This window comes from Mya arenaria, chromosome 10 (assembly GCF_026914265.1).
Source record: "Mya arenaria isolate MELC-2E11 chromosome 10, ASM2691426v1".
Classification (NCBI taxonomy): Eukaryota; Metazoa; Mollusca; class Bivalvia; order Myida; family Myidae; genus Mya; species Mya arenaria.
This window is the reverse complement of record NC_069131.1, coordinates 17,996,471-18,020,993: the sequence shown is the minus strand read 5'-3', so window position 1 is coordinate 18,020,993 and position 24,523 is coordinate 17,996,471. Positions and strand designations below refer to the sequence as shown.

Here is a 24,523-nt window from a genome sequence, read left to right as displayed (position 1 = left end):
AAAATAATAACATTCGCAAAATTGCACCATTTCCGACTATAAATAGGTAAAAGTTTGCTTAAAGGAGTAACCTCATACCCCATGCAAATAGTTCATGCCTAGACTTTTGGTTCTGAAATAGAGGCGTATTTCAAAAGGTTGCACCCTCATTTACGCCCCCTCTAACTTCAATTGCTGGACTCGTCCCTGAAACGTGTCATAGTTTGATGATGATGATGATATATATATATATATATATGTGTGTGAATAAAACAAGTTGTCTCTATAGATTATATAATCATAATAATTATATGGCTGTTTCCTTTATTGTTACAGGATCATAGCTGTCTATTACGTCCATTGACGCCTGCAAGTATAATGTATAGCAGTAACAATTTCGCTGTTATAGGGAAAAACGGCAGGCAGTAAAGAGGTACAGCTTTTATGTTTCCATTCGAATGTGACGGGTTTTTTTACATTGCAGGGTGAAAATTTGGAGACCGTTTAAGTAAAGAATTTTGATAGTTTTTTCAATAATTTTAAATATGTATTACTTTACAAATGTCAACCTTTTTATTTTTATTTTTAATTTCCGCAGTTTTGTGTAAACTTTTTTAAAAGTGGTGTTAGTTCAATTCACTTAAATATATAGCAAAGAAATGAAACTATGGCTCAAAGGTATTTCCAATTTACGACTAAAATCGACCAAGATTTTTATTGAGACGGCCTTCAGTACGTGTTCCCTGTATTCGAGGCATGTAGAATGTCTACCCGGTATGATATAAACCTACATGTAGAATGTATACCCGGTATGTTATAAACCTACATGTATAATGTCTACCAGGTATGATATAAACCTACATGTATAATGTCTACCCGGTATGATATAAACCTACATGTAGAATGTCTACCCGGTATGATATAAACCTACATGTAGAATGTCTACCCGGTATGATATAAACCTACATGTAGAATGTCTTCCCGGTATGATATAAACCTACATGTAGAACGTCTACCCGGTATGATATAAACCTACATGTAGAATGTCTACCCGGTATGATATAAACCTACATGTAGAATGTCTACCCGGTATGATATAAACCTACATGTAGAATGTCTACCCGGTATGTTATAAACCTACATGTAGAATGTCTACCCGGTATGTTATAAACCTAAATGTAGAATGTCTACCCGGTATGATATAAACCTACATGTAAAATGTTTACCCGGTATGATATAACCTACATGAAGAATGTCTACCCGGTATGATATAAGCTACATGAAGAATGTCTACCCGGTATGATATAAACCTACATGTAGAATGTCTACCTGGTATGATATAAGCTACATGAAGAATGTCTACCCGGTATGATATAAACCTACATGTAGAATGTCTACCTGGTATGATATAAACCTACATGTTGAATGTATACCCGGTATGATATAAACCTACATGTAAAATGTTTACCCGGTATGATATAAACCTACATGTTGAATGTATACCCGGTATGATATAAACCTACATGTAAAATGTTTACCCGGTATGATATAACCTACATGAAGAATGTCTACCTGGTATGATATAAACCTACATGAAGAATGTCTACCCGGTATGATATAAACCTACATGTAGAATGTCTTCCCGGTATGATATAAACCTACATGTTGAATGTCTACCCGGTATGATATAAACCTACATGTAGAATGTCTTCCCGGTATGATATAAACCTACATGTTGAATGTATACCCGGTATGATATAACCTACATGAAGAATGTCTACCCGGTATGATATAAGCCCACATGTAGAATGTCTACCCGGTATGATATAACCTACATGTAGAATGTCAACCCGGTATGATAAAATTCTACATGTAGAATGCTCACCCGGTATGATATAAACCTACATGTGAAATGTCTACCTGGTATGATATAAACCTACATGTGAAATGTCTACCCGGTATGATATAAACCTACATGGAGAATGTCTACCCGGTATGATATAAACCTGCATGTAGAATGTATACCCGGTATTATATAAACCTACATGTAGAATGTATACCCGGTATGATATAAACCTACATGTAGAATGTCTACCCGGTATGATATAAACCTACATGTAGAATGTCTACCCGGTATGATATAAACCTGCATGTAGAATGTCTACCCGGTATGATATAAACCTACATGTAGAATGTCTACCCGGTATGATATAAACCTACATGTAGAATGTCTTCCCGGTATGATATAAACCTACATGTAGAACGTCTACCCGGTATGATATAAACCTACATGTAGAATGTCTACCCGGTATGATATAAACCTACATGTAGAATGTATATGATGTAGCTATAACTTGTAAGGTCTTTGTCTTGGTAATAAGCGGCACTAGAGTATACGAGGCAATGCCTTGCTGTTTTTTTACACATATAATGTAGAATATGTTGATTATCATGAATGCTGATGTTTATCTCGGCAGTTTTGATTTTAACTTATTACAAAATATCATGGTTTAACGATTCGGTCCCATGTTGTGGGGTGAACGTCGTGGTGGCTATCAACCAAACGCCCAGGCCGGGAATCGATTCCGATATGCAGTAGTGAAAAAGAAGTGCGCTGTCAAACTGGGTTTGCAAGCCAAATCAGCTGTTTTAAACTTAAACTCTGTTAGTATGAGGAATAAATGGAATGATACAAAACGTGTATAGCAGTTATGTGCGAACGACAAATGCAACAGATAAAAATCATCCACGGCACCCAAGCGTATTCATGATATAAATAATACCCTTGGCAAATCGGCTGTAAAAATCTCTTTCTCGTGAATAATTAACGAGGTGAAATCTAGCCGCTTGATTGGTCGCATGACACCTCATGCGGTACGGAAATGGCCGAGAAAACACGGATGAAATCTCGAGTCTGAATGATCTAATGAGATTGCGGCTTTCAAATGGTTTTTGGCAGCAAATCAAGTATTTTGCCATATTTACTGATAGCTCTTTATAAAGAAAACTACTTTCTTTGTTATATCGGCTATTTCGTTAGTCGAAAAATGCTTTTGAATATTCAAGCTTTACGAAGTTCGCTAACCACTTTGACCAGGGTATCATAGATTTAATGAATACGCTAGATTGCCGAGGATAAACAAAATAAACAAACAATATTTGTTTGTCAATATCATTTATTGAACATGATTTTTAGCTCTACTGGCCAAAGGCCAGAAGTGCTTATGCGATGGCAATGTGTACGTAGTATGTGCATCCGTGCGTCCGTGCGGTCGTGCGGTCGTGCGTTCGTGCGTCTGTAAACAATTGCTTGTGAACACGATACAGTCTTCAGTTTTGATTGTATCTCGATGAAACTTGTACAGTATCTAGATATCCATTAGAGCTCGGTTCCTTTCGAAAACAAGCCAGATCCGCCCATAAATGCCTAGATTATGGGCCATGAAAGTTTTAAAGAAATGCTTTCTATTTTTAGCCAGGTCTGCATGAGCGAATTCTATTTTTAGCCAAGTTTACATGTACATGTAAATTCAAGTCTAGAGTTAAGGGAGACAATTTGCAAGTCTAGGATTTTGAGAGACAATTTGCTTTTTGCTTCTGCAGTTGATTTTGTGAATTACTCTGCCTTGTTCTTGTTGAAAGCCCAAAGGCCATTTTTTGCTTTAAGTTCTGTAGTTTGCGCATTCATCTTAACAAAATTGGTTGTGAATGTTTAAGTTATGCACCTGGTGTCATTACTGGCCACACCCAGGGTTCTCAGGTTTGGTAAACATAAATCTGGAAAGGTTTGAAAATCTTTCGTGTGTTCGTGCATCCATCTCAGCACAATTGATTGTGAATGTTTGTTCAAATTGATCAATGTTGTCCTAGGATGCCCTTGACTTTGACCTTTTGACCAACTTTTAAAACTACAGAACTTTTTACTATGAGTACAGTTTTGAAAGCATTTTTTTTTTGTCAGATGACTTTTACTTGGCACATATTAAAATAGTTCATGCAACTAATCTGCTTACTATACTTTCTGGGCTCAGATTTTGAACGTGCTACGTTTTCAGGTAACCCAAACACAAAACATAAAGTATATGTCTGTTGCCTTTTACCCATACATACATGCTCTGGATTGATATGACCGCAAAAGCCATGCCAGTAGAGCATAGGCCCTTTTGGGCCTCTTGTTATGTTTGAAATGGTGTGTAACTTTTCTTCAGCGCGAGATCTTGCATTTGTTTTTTGTTTCAGGTTTATCCAGAATGCCGTTTCAATATCCACCGAAGAGGGGATATATTGTTTTGGTGCTCTTTTCAGCTGCTACACTGTTGCTAGTGCATTTTACATATCACACTTATCCTGAAGGCGTTTACAGTTTGCACACCAATTTTAAAGGCGTTACAAACGGGTACACTACCAACGAAGCATTTAATGTAACCGGAAAGTTCGTCAGTAAGAATGGTTCAACATATCCTGCTTCAGGAAGAAACACTGGAAACAAGTCAGCGCCCATAAGCACCTTTTATGTCCGCCATATCGCTGCCAAGAAGTTCCCATTGATACACCTTGACCTTATGAAAATGGTAAGAACTTAATTATACGACAATATGTCAGACAATGAAAACGTTTTGTAAAGTACGGCTCTATATCTTTTTTTTATTTTTTGAGAAGTGGTGTTTTCTTTAAGTGTGTTTTGTAAGTGTGATCTGTGATTATATGATATGACTAGTTATCACATCATATCCTAATATATTGTTTAATACAACTATTTCGAATATGTTTATTTAACAAATGTGAAATAAAACTTAACGCTATAAAACTAACCCCGCTTCTGGGGTCACATGTTTTCTTTATACTAGATGTTGGAATTTCGAAAATCTTTTTCTTTGAAATCGCATGGCCAAGACCTTTGGTATTTGGCATGCAGCCTCGTGTGGTGGCACTAAAGCAAGATTGAACAAATTATGTCCCTCAGGTCAAAGTTGGCCACGCTCCGGGGGTCTCATGTTTTCTGTCAAAATTCTCCAAAACTGCAAGGCCAAGGCCTTTGATATTTGGTATACAGCCAGATGTAGAGGTCCTTTAGCAATATTTTTCAAATAATGTCCCTGAGATGGTCCCGCCCTAGAGGTCTCAGGTTGAGTCCACGCTGAATTGAAAGTCATACTGGGATCTTATATTGGGAAGCATACCTGCAATAATGCTTGATAAACAAATATGTTTATGTTGTTTTTTTCAGAAGTAATGTGTAATAGTTATATATATCAATAAATAAGAAATAATGATTGATTGATTGATTAATTGACTGATCGATTGACTGATTGATTGATTGATTGATTGATCGATCGATCGATATATTGATTGATATATTGATTGATTGATTGATTGATTGATTGATCGATTGATCGATTGATTGGTTGATATATTGATATATTGATATATTTATTGATTGATTGATATATTGATTGATTGATTGATTGATTGATTGATTGATTGATTGATTGATTGATTGATTGATTGATTGATTGATTGACCCAGCATACTCTTATACTGTAGACACACTTTAAAAACATTGATATGAAAGTTCTGATTGTGATCAGGTTAAAACACGTCCTACCTTGCGAATGTAAAGCTTTGGGGTTTCTACATTTTAAAGATGCACTCTTACTCCTAAATAAGATTTAGCACAATGAATACAATTGTTTTAATATTCCAAAAAGAATGAATAAATGTCAAAAACAGTGGTTATTATGATGGATATCGAGTTTAATTAGAAAGTAATCAGCATAAAATACGTGACAGTTTGTCCTACTTTGAAAGCCAATGAGACCGCTGCATTTCGTTTTAAATTTGAAAAATATTTCCCATATTCTGCAATTCGTCCCTGATATGAACTCCGATACAGAGAAAATACAGTGATATTTGGCCTACGTGACTTTTCTAGAAAGTAGGCGGAGCCTGTATTGTTTACTGTAAAATGTTGATGCTTTCCATAATACGGGCATTCTAAAGTGGCCGACCCCTAGATTAATGTTGATTTGCAACCAAAATTAATCAACAACATATCTTGTGTGCTTATTAAATTTTGCAACCAAAATTAATCAACAACATATCTTGTGTGTTTATTAAAACGATATTTTAACATGAAAACAAAACAACTGTTACGTCCTACTTTGAAAGCCAATGAGATTGCTGCATTTCGTTTTAAATTTGAAAAATATTTCCCATATTCTGCAATTCGACATTTCTTCAAACAAAAAGTTTTTAAAGAACTCATTATCACTATCCAGAATTGTAAAGTCCATGACGCTAACTTTTTAGAACAAAAGCCAACACGAGACTGCGACAATTTAATTCTTAGGTCTGCATGTACCGCACCAGACATCACGTGATATCAAAGAACCGGTGCTGCGCCACTAGATTATTTCCCTGGCTTGTCAATCAATTTTTGGGTGGAGTCGGCGTTTGTCAGTCAACGTTTTGCCGGGTGTGCGGACGTGACAAACTGTAAGCAAGTTATCTTTCATATTTTTAAAAATACGGAACATATTGCTGCGCTCGCCTTCGGCTCGCTTGCAATATATTCCGTATTTTTAAAAATATGAAAGATAACTAATACGTGTTTTTACCTGATGAGACTATAGAAGACCACAGTAAATTATTTTGGCATTCACCAATCATTTAATATTTTTGCGATTTCAGCTGTTAAATACAGGGTATTTATATTGTTATCAGTAATTATTATTTTCCATAAATGCATTATTTAGTAAGTAGTTAAATTAATGATCTATATTTCCATAGAGTATTGCAATGGATAATTGGTCTGAATAAGTAAATAATTTGTAATACTATCTCTGTTTTAGCTTTTGTAGGAAATGGTACAGTATTATTCTCTTGAAATTAAAGCGGGTAGGCATAATAGAACAATACATTAGGACACATGTATGGATGAATCTGAATCCCAACTTTTGCTATGATATAACATACCACCCTAATTACTCGGCAACACCTACTTTCTTAGCAAGCAACAACATCGTAAATGACCTCAGACAAATTGGTCGTTTTAAACAGGTGAGCGATATAGAGTCAGTAAGGCACTCTTGTTAAATATTATGGCTACTACTTTTCTGCAACGCATGAAGCGCAAGAATAACCAATGCTTATCATTAGCGGAGGTGAAACTGGTACTTCTTTTTTGGTATGTTATACCCGTAAAAGGCACGTAATATATATATATATATATATAATATGACACCGTCATTATTAAGTGCACATTTATCAACTTGTTCAGTAAATATGTTAGTAAGATCGCCTACCATTGCATGTTGACATTTCTGCTATGCGGTTATTAGGATGAAATGTAATATTTCTAAAAACATAACAGCTTTCGAATTACATAGTGACATGTACCATTTGAATGTTTTAGGAGCCGTTTACATTCCTCGAAGAATATAAAAATCCATGTTACGCTGTTGAGCAAACCGAAGACCGGAAACTGCCTTTACAGTGTATACCATATTTTTATCTTATTGGTGCCCCAAAGTCCGGCACTACGGACTTGTTTAGGAGGCTGATCAAGCACAGGGAAATCTCAGAGTATGTTGTAAAAGAACCACACTGGCTAACGAGAAAGAGATTCTGTAAGTATATTGACCATTACCTCTCAACGTTCGTTAAATTAATAAATGGCGTAGAATTTGGCGTTTAAATCCTTTCAGGCTTCGCACTTTCTTAAAGTTAAACGTTCAAAAGGCTGAAATAGTTTTGACTCAATCATAACCATGACAGGCCGTTCGTTGGCTACCAAATGGACGTTTTGACTAATCGTTTAATGTTTTATAAGGTTTTATACCGTAGTGTTATAATTAAACGTAGGAATGACTGAACAATTTGACTTATATTTGAATTTGACTTATATTAAATCTACAAAATACACAAGTTTGAATGAAAAAATAACGCATACAATCATATATATTTGACTATGTTATGTTGATTTTGTTATGTTTATCGAGCAAATTCATTTACACAATCAATTGAATGATTGATTGATTGATTCATTGATTCATTTCTTTATTGATTCATTGCTTGATTAATTAATTATTTTTTTATTTCATTTTTTATTTTATTTATTTATTTATTCGTCCGTCCTTCCGTCCGTCCGTCCGTCCCGTCCGTCCGTCCGTCCGTCCGTCCTTCCATCCATCCATCCATCCATCCATCCATCCATCCATCCATCCATCCATCCATCCATCCATTCATCCATCCATCGATTGATTGAATTGTAACCCAGCATACTCTTCTGCAGTAACATAGTATTTGAACCTTTCCTTTCAGTTTCACATAACGGTAAGGTACCACCACACCCTTATTGGTCATCCTATGAGGAATACTTCCGTGCTGCAACAGCGCATATTTACGCAAAAAAAGACCCAAGCGGTTTCCATCCAGTCATTGTTGGTAAGAATGATAAGAAAAACAATAGCAGCACAATCAATTTAAAACTTTCGCTATGTTGCCGAGAATAGAATGCAAACGATATGAGGAAGTTTTGCTAACGTTTTTGAAATAAACGAAGTTAGCAAAGATGTTATTTTATCTAAAACACTCCGATTCAAGGTTAACGCAGGAGAACATTTTTTTCAGAAATATAAGCGTGATTGTGAGTGTAAGAGGAGGTCTAGTGGTATAGGTGTCCACCGCTACACAATTGGTCATTGGCATTAGCGACATCGGCACCACGTACTCTTGACCTCATCAAAAGTGGATCAGTACTGGTGACTACCCAGGAAATGGTCGCAGTAATGAGGTTATTGCTAAAGTCATTGCTGTCACCTAATCAGGTTAAAAAATGTAAACTAACTACTACGCAATGTGATATTTTGTCGAACCTCGTTGGCTTGAACTCACAGGGACCAGGGAGTTCGAGCCAAGCGGGAATGCTTACCTTCGGTTTAACGAAGTCGGCACCACGTACTCTTGGCCTCTTCAAAAGTGGACCAGTACTCGTGTCTACCCAGGAAATGGTCTCAGTGATGATTCATATTGGGTTATCACTAAAGTCATTGCTGTCACCAAGTCAAGCTTAAATAAATACATGTTAACTAACTATAACGCAATGTGTACTACAGTCGAACCCCGTTGGCTCGAACTCACAGGGACCGCCGAAAAAAACCCGAGCCTAGGGGACTTTGACGCAAGCAGGAACGCTTAACTTCAGTCTAAAGAAGTCCAGTTCGAGGAAATCGAGCCAAGCGAGTTCGAACCAGCCGGGTTCGACTGTATAGTTTGCATGCCACTGTCTCTTCAGGCGACTGCAGTGCCTCCACCCTGTGGGACAACGATTATTGGACCTTTCTGCCAGAATACAAGAATCTCACTGAACCTTTATATACCAATGCCGATTATATTCACCATTTTAATCCTGATGCCAAAATTATTGCGATTGTGAGAAATCCTATTGACAGGTATGTTAGATATTTCGGTATTAAATAATGAATGCCATGCTTCCAAAATTAATATATAATAGTGAAGGTACTGTATGATCGACTGTAATCTGTTTTATAAACGCTGTAAAGAAGCTTCCACAGTCCGCAGTTTTATACAATTGGCGGCCGATGTTTAATGGAACTAAATGTAATCATATCATAAAGGATATACAGTCGAAACCCGATGGCTCGAACCCGCTTGGCTCGATTCTCGCGTTGGCTCGAACTGGATGTAAAGGCCCGATTTTTTTTTATAGTTTAGGTTAGCATTCTCGCTTGACTCGAACTCCCCTTAGCTCGAGATATGTTCGCCGGCCGCTGTTGATTCGATCCAACGGGGTTCGACTGTAGCTTATTGTGTGTCAAAGCATAAGAACGAGTCAGTAGTTGAGTTGCTTCCATTTGAAGTGAACATATATATATACCACGTTGTTCTATTTTTCAGATTGTATTCTGATTATTTATTTTTCAAGAGAGGCATTAACAAAACACCAGATAAATTTCATGAAGGAGTGAAGTTTGTCTTAAACACGACCAGATCTTGTCTAGAACGGAATACTTTACGGCATTGCTTGTACAAGCCTGATGCTACCGTTACTGATTTTGAGGTAACAACATCAATACCACTTGGGTTCCAAACACCTTTAATTTCATACATTACTAACTCTTAGTGGTTAACATTACACGATGCCCTCTAAGAATGCAGTATTTCTCAAGTTTTCCAACGTGTGCCCCGAATCACGCATTTGTGTTCCCCAAACCACGTATATTGTCTGCCCCGAACCACGTATATTGTCTGCCCCGAACCACGTATATTGTCTGCCCCGAATCACGTTTATTGTCTGCCCCAAACCACGTATATTGTCTGCCCCGAACCACGTATATTGTCTGCCCCGAACCACGTAAACTGTCTGCCCCGAACCACCTATATTGTATGCCCCAAACCACGTATATTGTCTGCCCCAAACCACGTATATTGTCTGCCCCGAACCACGTATATTGTCTGCCCCAAACCACGTATATTGTCTGCCCCGAATCACGTATATTGTCTGCCCCGAACCACGTATACTGTCTGCCCCGAATCACGTATATTGTATGCCCCAAACCACGTTTATTGTCTGCCCGAAACCACGTATATTGTCTGCCCCGAACCACGTATATTGTCTGCTCCAAACCACGTATATTGTCTGCCTCAAACCACGTATATTGTCTGCCCGAAACCACGTATATTTTCTGCCCCAAACCACGTATATTGTCTGCTTCAAACCACGTATATTGTCTGCCTCAAACCAGGTATATTGTCTGCCCCGAACCACGCATACCAAAAATAACGAGGAAAATAAAAGGTCAACACACACACACGCACACACGCACGCACGCACTCACTCGCACGCACGCATGCACACACAAACACACACACAAACACACACACAAACACACACACACAAGTTTTCCAATACATTTATTTTCAGTAAATCAGCAGAAAGCCGTTATTGGTTTTAATTAGGTGAAGCGGTATTTATTAACAGTGACTGGCCACTTTGTGGGTAGTTTTTACAAAATAATAGACCAATAAACACTTTTCTTTCATGCTTTTCGATGTTAACATATGTTGACTAAATACAAATGTATCATGAAACAAACTCTAAAACTAAGAAAAATGTTTTATATCCAATGATTATCCACAATTGTTTTGCTAACACGATCGGCCTTTAAAATGTGTATTCAATAAATAGCGGCGTAGTAATTTGTTCATGCATTCTTGCCCTGGTTAATTAAAAAGTGTTTTCGTTATTGTTTTGAACATATATGCACCAATACTTCATGGATTAATATTCATAGAATGTTTGCACTAAACACGAGTCAATAATAAACTATGAAAAAAATATCGGAGAACTTTTTCTCGTACAGGAAAGAGCAATTTGGCAGCTACGCCATACGCTATAATTGTTGCGTGAGGGGAGTCCCACGATTAGCGGCGTAAAATCCACTCTTTTCAAAAAGTTTTTTTTTTAGGAAAATAAAATTATATACTAAAAAAACTCCGCAAGTAAGCATAAGCGAAACAGAAAATTTGTTAATTTCATATTCTTCGCCCCTCATGAAGTTATCTTTTTTATGACACTCGTGAAATAAAATATGATCTTACACTAAAATCAACAAATATCTCATATTTGTTTGTTAGCATATACTTACACCAAATAATTTTGTAAGTACATATTAACAATCTTTAACCATACCATAAGTAATCAGTATGTATTTACCAAAATAATTTTTTGGTAAATACACACTAGGAAACCCTTACCCATTACTTTGTATGTTGTTTGGCGTTGCACCCCTTAGCATGTATTGCATGATGAGATAACATGATAGAAGTACTGCCTTTTCATTAAACAAAATATAAGGTTGACACTAAATCATGTATCTATTTTCGCGCGCTCGAGACATGAGCTGATGCATGAGGGAAGGGAGATATTATTAGCGTTTTGTTGTTTAGCTCGGAGAGCATTTGCATGAAACTCAAACGCGAACGGTACTGGTTTTTAAACATTCTTAGGCCGATTGTTCAGAACTTTTGTCAAAGTGAACACAGTTGTTAACGTCATCGAGGTTAACTTTCAAATTGTTACTGCACTGGAAGTTTAATGGATACACTTGTGATCTGCATTTGTTCTATAATATTTAGACAACTGTTTCAACTGTATTTGTTGTATGAAAATATATGAGCACATCATAAAACAGTTCACCTAACAACGATGTTAACTTAAACAAAGTTCTGATGAATCGGCCAACTGTGTTTTCTCCCGATCATTCCTATTGTGTTATTTGTTTCAGGTCCGGTTGCGTATCGGTGTGTACCATCTGTATTTAAACGAGTATTTCCGCGTTTTTCCAAAACAGCAGATCCTTGTTATAAAAATGGAAGACTACTCCAAGCATACACCGGAACATTTGGATAAAATATTCGACTTTTTAAACGTTGGTACGTTGGTAAGGGTTTGAATGACTTGATCGTTTTGTGAACTATTGTTCTTTAAGGATGATAGTGTGTGAGTGTATTGTTCTTTAGAATGACATGTGTGAGTGTATTGTTATTTAAAGATGGCATTGTGTGAGTGTATTACTCTTTAAGGATGGCAATGTGTGAGTGTATTGTTCTTTAAGGATGGCAATGTGTGAGTGTATTGCTCTTTAAGGATGGCAATGTGTGAGTGTATTGTTCTTTAATGATGGCATTATGTGAGTGTATTGTTCTTTAAGGATGGCATTATGTGAGTGTATTGTTCTTTAAGGATGGCAATGTGTGAGTGTATTGCTCTTTAAGGATGGCAATGTGTGAGTGTATTGTTCTTTAAGGATGGCAATGTGTGAGTGTATTGTTCTTTAAGGATGATAGTTTGTGAGTGTATTGTTCATTAGAATGACAGTGTGTGAGTGTATTGTTATTTAAAGATGGCATTGTGTGAGTGTATTACTCTTTAAGGATGGCAATGTGTGAGTGTATTGTTCTTTAAGGATGGCAATGTGTGAGTGTATTGCTCTTTAAGGATGGCAATGTGTGAGTGTATTGTTCTTTAATGATGGCATTATGTGAGTGTATTGTTCTTTAAGGATGGCATTATGTGAGTGTATTGTTCTTTAAGGATGGCAATGTGTGAGTGTATTGCTCTTTAAGGATGGCAATGTGTGAGTGTATTGTTCTTTAAGGATGGCAATGTGTGAGTGTATTGTTCTTTAAGGATGATAGTGTGTGAGTGTATTGTTCTTAAGAATGACAGTGTGTGAGTGTATTGTTATTTAAAGATGGCATTGTGTGAGTGTATTACTCTTTAAGGATGGCAATGTGTGAGTGTATTGTTCTTTAAGGATGGCAATGTGTGAGTGTATTGCTCTTTAAGGATGGCAATGTGTGAGTGTATTGCTCTTTAATGATGGCATTATGTGAGTGTATTGCCCTTTAAGGATGGCATTATGTGAGTGTATTGTTCTTTAAGGATGGCAATGTGTGAGTGTATTGCTCTTTAAGGATGGCAATGTGTGAGTGTATTGTTCTTTAAGGATGGCAATGTGTGAGTGTATTGTTCTTTAAGGATGGCAATATGTGAGTGTATTGTTCTTTAAGGATGGCAATGTGTGAGTGTATTGCTCTTTACGGATGACATTGTGTGAGTGTATTGTTCTTTAAGGATGACATTGTGTGAGTGTATTGTTCTTTAAGGATGGCAATGTGTGAGTGTATTGTTCTTTAAGGATGACATTTTGTGAGTGATTTGTTCTTTAAGGATGACATTGTGTGAGTGTATTGTCCTTTTAGGATGACATTATGTGAGTGCATTGTTCTTTAGGATGACATTGTGTGAGTTTATTGTATTTATGGATGACATAATGTGAGTGTATTGTTCTTTTATGATGACATCGTGTGAGTGTTTTGTTCTTTAGGATGACATTGTGTGAGTGTATTATTCTTTAGGATGACATTGTGTGAGTGTTTTGTTCTTTAGGATGACATTGTGTGAGTATATTGCTCTTTAAGGATGGCTGTATGTGAGTGTATTGTTCTTTATGGATGACATTATGTGAGTGTATTGTTCTTTATGGATGACATTGTGTGAGTGTATCGTTCGTAAAGGATGACATTGTGTGAGTGTATTGTTCTTTAAGGATGACATTGTGTGAGTGTATCGTTCGTAAAGGATGACATTGTGTGAGTGTATTGTTCTTTAAGGATGACATTGTGTGAGTGTATCGTTCGTAAAGGATGACGTTGTGTGAGTGTATTGTTCTTTAAGGATGACATTGTGTGAGTGTATCGTTCGTAAAGGATGACATTGTGTGAGTATAATGTTTTGAAATATGTGATAATGCGAGTTTATTGTTAAGGCATAACATCATGCGAGTATATTGTTAAATAATGACATAATGCGAGTATATTGTTAAAGGGTGACATAATGCGAGTATATTTTTGTTTTATTTTCAGCTCGTCTTTCTTCTAAGAATATGCAGGAGATATCCAGTGCAACCAATGAAAACACTCGGAAAAAAGGAGATAGAAAGATTGGAGACATGTTTCCCGAGACGAGAAAACTATTGCGGGACTTTTACAACAGCCACAATAACAAACTCGGTCGTCTGCTGGGCCAGCAGTTCAATTACAATAGAGATGAACAAGGGATGTCTTTTTAGATGGCTTGAAGACACGCGTTTAAAGTATTTACGGGTTTTAAATTGTTCCTTATTTTTAAGGATTGGTTTATTTTATTATTATAGTTAATTATTTAACATTACTTGTTGTTTTTTTGTCTACTCGTATGGGCCAATGACAGTTGAGGAGATTTTTGTGTTCAATCATTTTACGTGAGCGATTCCGACGAATGCAACAACAAGTTTCATTGGGTATATTTTCAGTCTAGTTTTCTACCAAGGCTTACCTTTTAAACAAGTGTCTGTAATCAAGGGTATCATATACTGGGTGTTTGATTTTTTGTGTTGGCTAATGACAGTCAAGGATTTTTCAAATTATCTATTTATTAATTTTACGTAGTTCGATTTACTAAAATAAATCAACTAAGTTACAGTCTAATTTTGACAGAATATAGAGAACTACGGCGCTGAGCCGTAACTCATACGTAATGTCCAATACACATTTCAACATTTCGATGTTTAGGCGCTAAACAATCACTTATCCAATATACGTTTAAAACAAAACCACAAAAACAGAAGAAAAAGGGACTTTTCCAGAGGATATATTTTTCTTAAGTAATTTTTTCCTCTTCGACGGTCAACTTGTTAATCACCAATTCAATGATAGATAGATAGATTATAAGTATCTTCCATGGCCAAGAGTGTAAGATAGGTTCATTCCGACCCGAGCGTAGGATGTTTTGCGGAAACGAGGTTTACCGAACGGCTATGGTAGATGCTTTTTCTTCCACCTCAGTTAAACAAAATTAAGTAAAAATGTATTTTTTGCTGGAACCTTTTTAGTGCTTAGTGAAAATAATTGCGTATGGAAATGCGATAATTCTTGGTTGTCATGGATATGTGCGCAGTGATTCAGATTACGTTAATAGTCCTTTCGGTCTTTAAATAGTTCTAAGTAGAGTGAAGCATTATTTCTTGAAAGGCGCGTGAGAACTGTTTTATGGTGGCATTTGAAGCGAGAATAATTAATTAGCGTTCTAAATATTGCCACAAGACAAAGTTTCCATGATGCGCTACAGACGACAGTCTTCAACAAGGGAGGTAATTACAACAGTGTGTGGACCATTAAAAAGGAGTTCCATACGGGCATTTTATCTTCGCCCGTGGGCAATATAAGAATTTCTAGCATGGTTAAATTATCTACTTATCTGAGGTGGGAGAAAGATACTTCTTTAGTTCCTCCATGGAAGAAGAGATTACACAGAGCATTACATGCGTATACATAATCATAATTATAATTGAGATCAAAATATATATACAACTCGTGATTATAGATAATTATGTTTATGTATATGTATAAAATATAGTTTTTCTATGATCACGAGTTGTATATATGTTTGAGTCGGCGAATAACAAGCTAGCAAACATATCATTGCCTAATATAGGGCGTTTTTGTTGGTGATAAACTGGTTTCTGTTTTATTTAGGTTTCACAAATTGTGCATTTGTTGTTACAGTTTCAAATAAAACCAAAACCAGTTGTATGGTGTCTTTCAACAAAAACCGAAACCGTTTTTTTGGAATCTATCGAAACCCCTACCGGAGACGGTTTCATCGGTTCGTTCCATCCGAAAACTAGTTTACTTTAAAAACAACATGGCGGTAACTGATCTTCCACGTTTGTTGAAACTCAATATTTTTTATAACAATGCCTTACAATGGGCAAATGAGCTAAATGCAAAAGGAACTATTAATAACTGTGTGTTAATATATCAGTTTGTATGCTCCGCCATGTTGTTAAAACTGTTCACAAAAACAACCATTTGTTACTTCAAGCAAAATTATTAAAACCGGTTTCGAAACTGCTGAAACCATTAAAACTGAAACTGGTTTGGTATCAACAAAGACGCCAAAAGAGAGCATTTTAGGCCATAGTTAGTGGCGAATACTACCATCATTGATGCAAAAGAAAGTATATGTTGCCCGTTATATTCAATAAGCATTTTACATTATGGGCAAAATATACACATATGGTTCTTAAAACAGTTTAATGTGCAGAAAAAGCAACTGACTAACTGTACGTAAAATGTTCTCTGCACAGTTGTGCGAATTTCCAAGAAAAACATGAAGTAATTTCACGAACAGTGTTTCACCAATTGATTGACATCGATAAACATTATTGTAAATGTAAATGTAAATGATTTTCTTACACGAATTTTCCATTTAACGAATTTTTAACAGCATTAACGATAAATTAATCAAGCTACTGCAACATTTTGTTTTAAAAGAGCAACAACCTATGGTTTTGAAATTTAGACATATGTGGATATCCATAGAAAAGAATATGTATGTTCTATACATTTGTTCGATTCTACATTCCCAGAAAAAAGTGTTCCATTGTCTCTACATAATTATAACAGACCTGGAGGAGGTTAAATGATGTGAGATTGTTCTGATACAAGTACTTGTTTGGCAGCATTATTCTGTAAACGTGTTTGTACTGAACGGTTCTTAATGCATTATCGATGGTACAACATTTACAGGGTCATGGTTTATTCCACTTATTTCAGTTGTTGCTCGTTCCATAAAGTGCATGCGATAAAAATCTATTTTTACTTGTTAAAGTGTGTGTTGTTTGTCGAGAAGATTGCTTTCAAAAACCAACCTGCCTCCAAATTTACATAAAATTTCATTGAAGACGGTTTTGTATTGATGCATATTTGTTTCGATCAGTACCCTCTTTGATCTATATATTTAGCACATTTATACATGTTTTAACTCTGAGACCGCCCTCATGAAATCGTTCTTAAGAATGTTTCTGTAACGCCTGTCTGATTTAATTACTTATTTTATAATAATAGTTAAAATTAGTATGAACAATAAATACAGAAATATTAAAGAGTTGATAATTTGTTTGAAAATCGTCGGTTGGATAGAACTGTATTGACGTAACATTTAGGAATATAATTATTTAAAGGAAAGACTTTGCAGTGTAAAAGAATATCATGTAAGTATACAACATTCAAAAACATCTTACCTTCGGAAAAAAGATTACTGGAAATCTGCTGTTTTCTGAAGTGGCGTCTAATAATAATTATTTGTTTAAGAGGTTATGACCAAACTACAAGAGCAAAAGGTCTTACTGGACATTATTCTCAGAAACATGTCAAGCGAAGGATTCCAACTACGTTCACACACATCACTAGAGCGGTATGTCTAACGTGACACTACGTTCATACACATTATTAGAGCGGTATGTCTAACGTGACACTACGTTCATACACATTATTAGAACGGTATTATTAATGTGACACTACGTTCATACACATTATTAGAACGGTATAATTAATGTGACACTACGTTCATACATATTATTAGAACGGTATAATGGATGTGACGCTACGTTCATACACATTATTTGAACGGTATAATTAATGTGACACTACGTTCATACACATTAATAGAGCGGTATATTTAACGTGACACTACGTTCATACACATTTTTAGAGCAGTATGTCTCACTTGACACTACGTTCGTACACGTCACTGGAGCGGTATAGATTTTACGTGACACTACGTTCATACACATTATTAGAGCGGTATGTCTCACGTGACACTACGTTCTTACACATCACTGGAGCGGTATATATTTAATGTGACACTACGTTCATACACATTAATAGAGCGGTATGTCTCACGTGACACTACGTTCTTACACATCACTAGAGCGGTATGTCTCAAGTGACACTACGTTTATACACATTATTAGTGCAGTATGTCTCACGTGACACTACGTGCATACACATCACTATAGTGGTATATTTAACGTTACACTACGTTCATACACATTATTAGAGCTGTATGTCTCACTTGACACTACGTTCTTACACATCACTAGAGCGGTATATTTAACGTGACACTACGTTCATACACATTATTGGAGCGGTATGTCTCGCGTGACACTAGGTTCATACACATCACAAGAGCGGAATGTAAAACCTGAAACTACGTTCATACACATCACTATAGCGGTATGTCTAACGTGAAACTACGTTTATCAACATTATTAGAGCGGTATGTCTAACGTGAAACTACTTTAATAAACATCACTGGAGCGGTATGTCTCACCCAACACTACGTTCTTACACATCTCTATAGCGGTATGTCTAACGTGACACTACGTTCATCAACATTACTAGAGCGTTATGTAAAACCTGAAACTACGTTCATACACATCACTATAGCGGTATGTCTAACGTGAAACTACGTTTATCAACATTATTAGAGCGGTATGTCTAACGTGAAACTACTTTAATAAACATCACTGGAGCGGTATGTCTCACCCAACACTACGTTCTTATACATCTCTATAGCGGTATGTCTAACGTGACACTACGTTCATCAACATTACTAGAGCGTTATGTCTAACGTGACACTACGTTCATAAACATCACTAGAGCGGTATGTCTAACGTGACACTACCTTCATACACATAATGAGAGCGGTATGTCTAACGTGACACTACCTTCATACACATAATAAGAGCGGTATGTCTAACCTGACGCTACCTTCGTGAACATAATGAGAGCGGTATGTCTAACGTGACACTATGTTCTTACACATCGCTAGTTCGATATGTCTAACGTGACACTACGTTTATAAACATCACAAGAGCGGTATGTCTAACGTGACACAACGTTCCTACACATCAATATAACGGTGTGTCTAACACAAAACTACGTTCATACTAATTACTAGAGCGGTATGTCTAACCTGACACTTCTTTCAAATCCATCACTAGAACATTATTTTTAACCCGACTCTACGTTCATCAACAATACTAGAGCGGTATGTCTAACATAACAATGCATTCTTCAACATAACTAGAGCGGTATGTCTAACATGACACTACGTTCTTCAACATTTCAAGAGTGGTATGTCTAGCCTGACACTACGTTCATCAACATTACTACAGTGGTATGTCTAACGTGACACTACGTTAATCAACATCACTAGAGGTGTATGTCTCACCTGACACTACGTTCTTCAAAATTACAAGAGCGGTATGTTTAACGTAACACTGCATTCTTCAACATAACTAGAGCAGTATGTCTAACGTGACACTACGTTTATACAAATCTCTAGAGCGTTAAGTCTATCGTGACTCTTCGTTCATCAACATTATTAAAGCATTATGTTTAACGTGACACTACGTTCATCAACATTATTAGAGCGGTATGTCTATCATGAAACAACTTTCATCAACATTCCTAATCGGTATGTCTAACGTGACACTACGTTCATCAACATTACTAGAGTGTTATGTCTAACGTTATTTTACGTTCATCAACATGACTAGAGCGATATGTCTAACGTGACACTACGTCAATAAACATGGCTAAAGTGACACTACGTTCATGAACATAACTAGCGCGGTATGTATAACGTGACACTACGTTCATACGCATCACTAGAGCCGTGTGTCTCACGTGACACTACGTTCATTCACATGATTACAGTGGTATATCTCACTTGTAACTGCGTTCACACACATAACTAGAGGGGTATGTTTCACTTTACACTACGTTCATCAACATTACTTGAGTGGTATGTCTCACTATACACTACGTTCATCAACATTACTTGAATGGTATGTCTAACGTGACACTAAGTTCATACACGTAACTAGATAAATATGTCTAACATGAGACTACGTTGTTCAACATTTCTAGAGCGGTATGTATAACCTGACACTACGCTCATACACATTAATTGAACGGTCTAATGTTACACTATGTTCGTCAACCTAACTACAGTGGTATGTCTTACTTGAAACTACGTTCATTCTCATCACTAGAGCTGTATGTCTAACCTCACACTACGTTCATACACGTCACTAAATCGGGATGTCTAACGTGACACTACGTTCATACACATCACTATAACGGTATGTCTAACCTGACACTTCCTTTATCAACATTACTAGAGCGTTATGTCTAACGTGACCTTACGTTCATACACATCACTAGAGCGGTATGTCTAACGTAAACCTACCTTCATACACATCACTAGAGCGGGATGTCTAACGTGACCCTACGTTCATACACATTACTAGAGCGGTATGGCTAACGTGAACCTACCTTCATACACATCACTAGAGCGGGATATCTAACGTGACACTACGTTCACACACATCACAAGAGTGGTATGTCTAACGTGACCTTACGTCCATACACATCACTAGAGCGGGATGTCTAACGTGACACTACGTTCACACACATCACTAGAGTGGTATGTCTAACGTGACCTTACGTCCATACACATCACTAGAGCGGGATGTCTAACGTGACCCTACATTCATCAACATTACTAGAGCGTAATGTCTAACGTGCCCTTACGTTCATACACATCACTAGAGCGGTATGTATAACCTCACACTACGTTCATTAACATTACTGGAGCGTTATGTCTAACGTGACCTTACTTTTATACACATCACTAGAGCGGGATGTCTAACATGACACTACCTTCATACACATCACTAGAGCGGTATGTCTAACCATACAATACGTTCATCAACATCACTACAGTTGTACGTCTCACCTGACACTTAGTTCATCAAAATCACAGGAGCGGTATGTCTAACGTAACCCTACGATCAAACACATCACTAGAGCGGGATTTCTAACGTGACACTACCTTCATACACATAACTAGAGCGGGATGTCTAACGTGACCCTACCTTCATACACATCACTAGAGCGGTATGTCTAACGTGACACTACCTTATACACATCACTAGAGCGGGATGTCTAACATGACCTAACGTCCATACACATCACTAGAGCGGGATGTCTAACGTGACACTACGTTCACACACATCACTAGAGCTGTATGTCTAACGTGACCTTACGTCCATACACATCACTAGAGCGGGATGTCTTACGTGACACTACGTTCATACACATCACTAGAGTGGTATGTCTAACGGACCTTACGTCCATACATATCACTAGAGCGGGATGTCTTATGTGACACTTCGTTCACACACATCACTAGAGTGGTATGTCTAACGTGACCTTACGTCCATGCACATCACTAGAGCGGGATGTCTAACGTGACCCTACATTCATTAACATTACTAGAGCGGGATGTCTAACGTGACCTTACGTTCATACACATCACTAGAGCGGTATGTATTACCTCACACTACGTTCATTAACATTACTAGAGCGTTATGTCTAACGTGACCTTACGTTCATACACATCACTAGAGCGGGATGTTTAACGTGACACTACCTTCATACACATCACTAGAGCGGTATGTCTAACCATACAATACGTTCATCAACATCACTAGAGTTGTATGTCTCACCTAACACTTAATTTATCAAAATCACAAGAGCGGTATGTCTAACGTGACACTCCGTTCATACACAGTTATAATTATGTTATCAGAAATTAACATTTTCCATAAATGCATTATTTATTAAGTAGTTGGAGGCTTATCACTCCTGATTAATGTTTCTTATACATGTGTATGTATTGATTTTAAATACGAGTATCACTTTAATACGTACTATGTGTTGAAAAAAAATGTCTTGTGTAAATATTTTATAGTTTATTTTCCAAAATCACCATATTTAAAATGCACTAAGGGAGCTTTAAGATGTCGATGGTGTCATCTAAAAGGGACTCGCTCATGTTTTTGGAACAAAAATTTAAGGTAATAAAGTAATTTATTTTAGCAATTAAACCATTTTACTTTACTCTTGGGAATTTTAAATATGTTTGCAATAATACACATCACTGGCAATCAATTTAAACTAAGATCAATAAATATAAGCTAAAGCACTACATTTAATTAATGATATAATTAAAAAATGTACGGGCTACTTCAACTGATGTACCGGCATACATCCGAGGTTGCTTTCGATAAAAACGACCGAGGAGCTCCGAATGCCTTACACGCTTCCGCCATCTTGAAAATTGTGCGCGTATTTTTGTTGTTGTTGTGAAATAAGCGATAGGTTCAAAAACACTAAAGTTATTTTCTATCCGAGATATAAGAAACGGGCGACGGAAAAATAAAAATAAAGCTATGAATTTTAATCTTTTTTTTTATTTGGGTTTTGCAATATTTAGGTACGGCGCTCCCGTAAAACGAAAAATAAAAAAGCCTCTGGCCTAATTGGGTATCAGACTAAAATTCTTAAGGTAAAAGAAGAAATTAGCATGCATATTCTATCTTTAGATGTTTATGTTTGTTTGTTTAGCAAATACATGACTGTACTGACAAAGCGTAACAGGCTGAAAAAATTTCAACTCTTAAAGCGCATTGATTTATTAAGAAATATTTTTTTTTTTAAAATAATGACTACCGGCGTGTTATTTAAATCAAAAAGATATGACGAGTAACCGATTTTAAATGCACTTTCATAATATACTTAATGCAATGTAACCTGACATACATATTCCCACTAAAACTGGACATTAATTATATAACTTATATGCATGTATACTCAGACCGCCCTGGGGGTAGCCAGACTAAATCAGTCCGTCCTGGGAGGTAGCAAGATTAAATCAGACCGCCATGGGAGGTAGCCAGGCTACAGGAAATGCAGACACATATTTTTTCAATGTGGAATTATGTGGTTTTATTACACAATGCCAAACAAAATCGAAGCATTGATTCCTTTCCACCTGTGTGTTCTTTGAATAATATCACACGTACATTTATTCTAAACTCTCTATAAACACAAGACAATCAAATAACACACCAATAAAAAAGGCATTATTACACTGATTGCTTAAAAATAACCTATATTTTAAAATATTGTTTTAATTGAGATGAAATCTGTCTCGCAAAAGATGCACGTTTTATGTTCAAACATGATGAGGGTTTCGTGTTTTTATGTTGTTGTTGTTGCTGCTGTTGTTGTTGTTGTTCCTGCTAATGTTGTTTCCGATGATGCTGTTGTTGTTGAAGGTTTTCTTTTTTGTAAAACACTAGCTAAATATCACCGCCTATATATCTTTATTCAGTTAAAAGAATTTGTCTAAAAAAAGCTAAATATCTGAGACTCGTGAACAGGTCTATTTTCTTCTCTCTACCAAATTACCTGAAACCGAATATATATTTACGCAAATTACTGGATGTACTATTCATACGACTAACAATGCATTAGCAATTTTAAGGCTGTGTTAAATGGATGACCAACTGTGTTAAATACTAACACTTCACTAACGGATGTAGACCCAGGGGCATATCCAGGAGTTCGCGTTAGAGGGGGCGCACTTTGGAGGGGCAACAAAGAACGTACACTCGCTTCCCAAAGAATACGAACAATCCATGGTTTTCAATGGGTTAATTGGGGTTTGAAGTCGTCCCGAAGAATCGAGAAATGTTAGTCTGAAATATTGCATTTAAGTGCATTAAGGTCATATTGTTCCCTGGATATTGATATAAAAAAGTAAACTTTAACAGTTTAAGAGGGGGCGCGCGCCCTTCTAAATTGTATTCAAAAAAGATATGTCAGTATCCGTGAAACAATATGAACTTTATGACCTTAAGTGTAATATTTCGGACATAAATGCCTAAATCTCTCAATGAGAACAACCTCAAGCAAAAATCAACTCATTAACAACAAGAAGATTCATCTTCTTCGAAAAAAGGGTCGTACATTTTAGTTGCGCTGCAAAAGAGCGCCCCCTCCAGCGCCAAATCCTGAATTCGCCCTTGCCCGATTAGTTAGCAACGCGTTTTGTAACAGATTTAATCGAGCAGTATGTCATTATAAACTAACAGCATGATACATTCTGCACAGAGAAATACTTTCACTGGTATAGTCTTGATTGAAGGCACTTAAGAACAACACTTGAACATAATTAAAAACTAATTTTAAAGATTGTTTTACAGGCTTGCTGAAT

The 24,523-nt window shown here is 36.6% G+C and overlaps 1 protein-coding gene across 4 annotated transcripts in view; it reads left to right on the top strand.

The window, feature by feature from the left end:
• Positions 1 to 17,465, top strand: part of LOC128205134 (carbohydrate sulfotransferase 15-like) — a 40,139-nt gene extending 22,674 nt beyond the window's left edge. For all 4 annotated transcript variants that reach the window (XM_052906577.1, XM_052906574.1, XM_052906575.1 and 1 more), the window contains exons 2-9: positions 316 to 412; positions 4,219 to 4,550; positions 7,394 to 7,607; positions 8,302 to 8,424; positions 9,275 to 9,431; positions 9,898 to 10,060; positions 12,288 to 12,435; positions 14,431 to 17,465. In XM_052906577.1, the coding sequence (XP_052762537.1) occupies positions 4,230 to 4,550; positions 7,394 to 7,607; positions 8,302 to 8,424; positions 9,275 to 9,431; positions 9,898 to 10,060; positions 12,288 to 12,435; positions 14,431 to 14,636 (1,332 nt within the window). In that variant the 5' untranslated portion in view covers positions 316 to 412; positions 4,219 to 4,229 and the 3' untranslated portion in view covers positions 14,637 to 17,465. The remainder of the gene's footprint in view (positions 1 to 315; positions 413 to 4,218; positions 4,551 to 7,393; positions 7,608 to 8,301; positions 8,425 to 9,274; positions 9,432 to 9,897; positions 10,061 to 12,287; positions 12,436 to 14,430) is intronic.
• Positions 17,466 to 24,523: the final 7,058 nt, after the last annotated feature.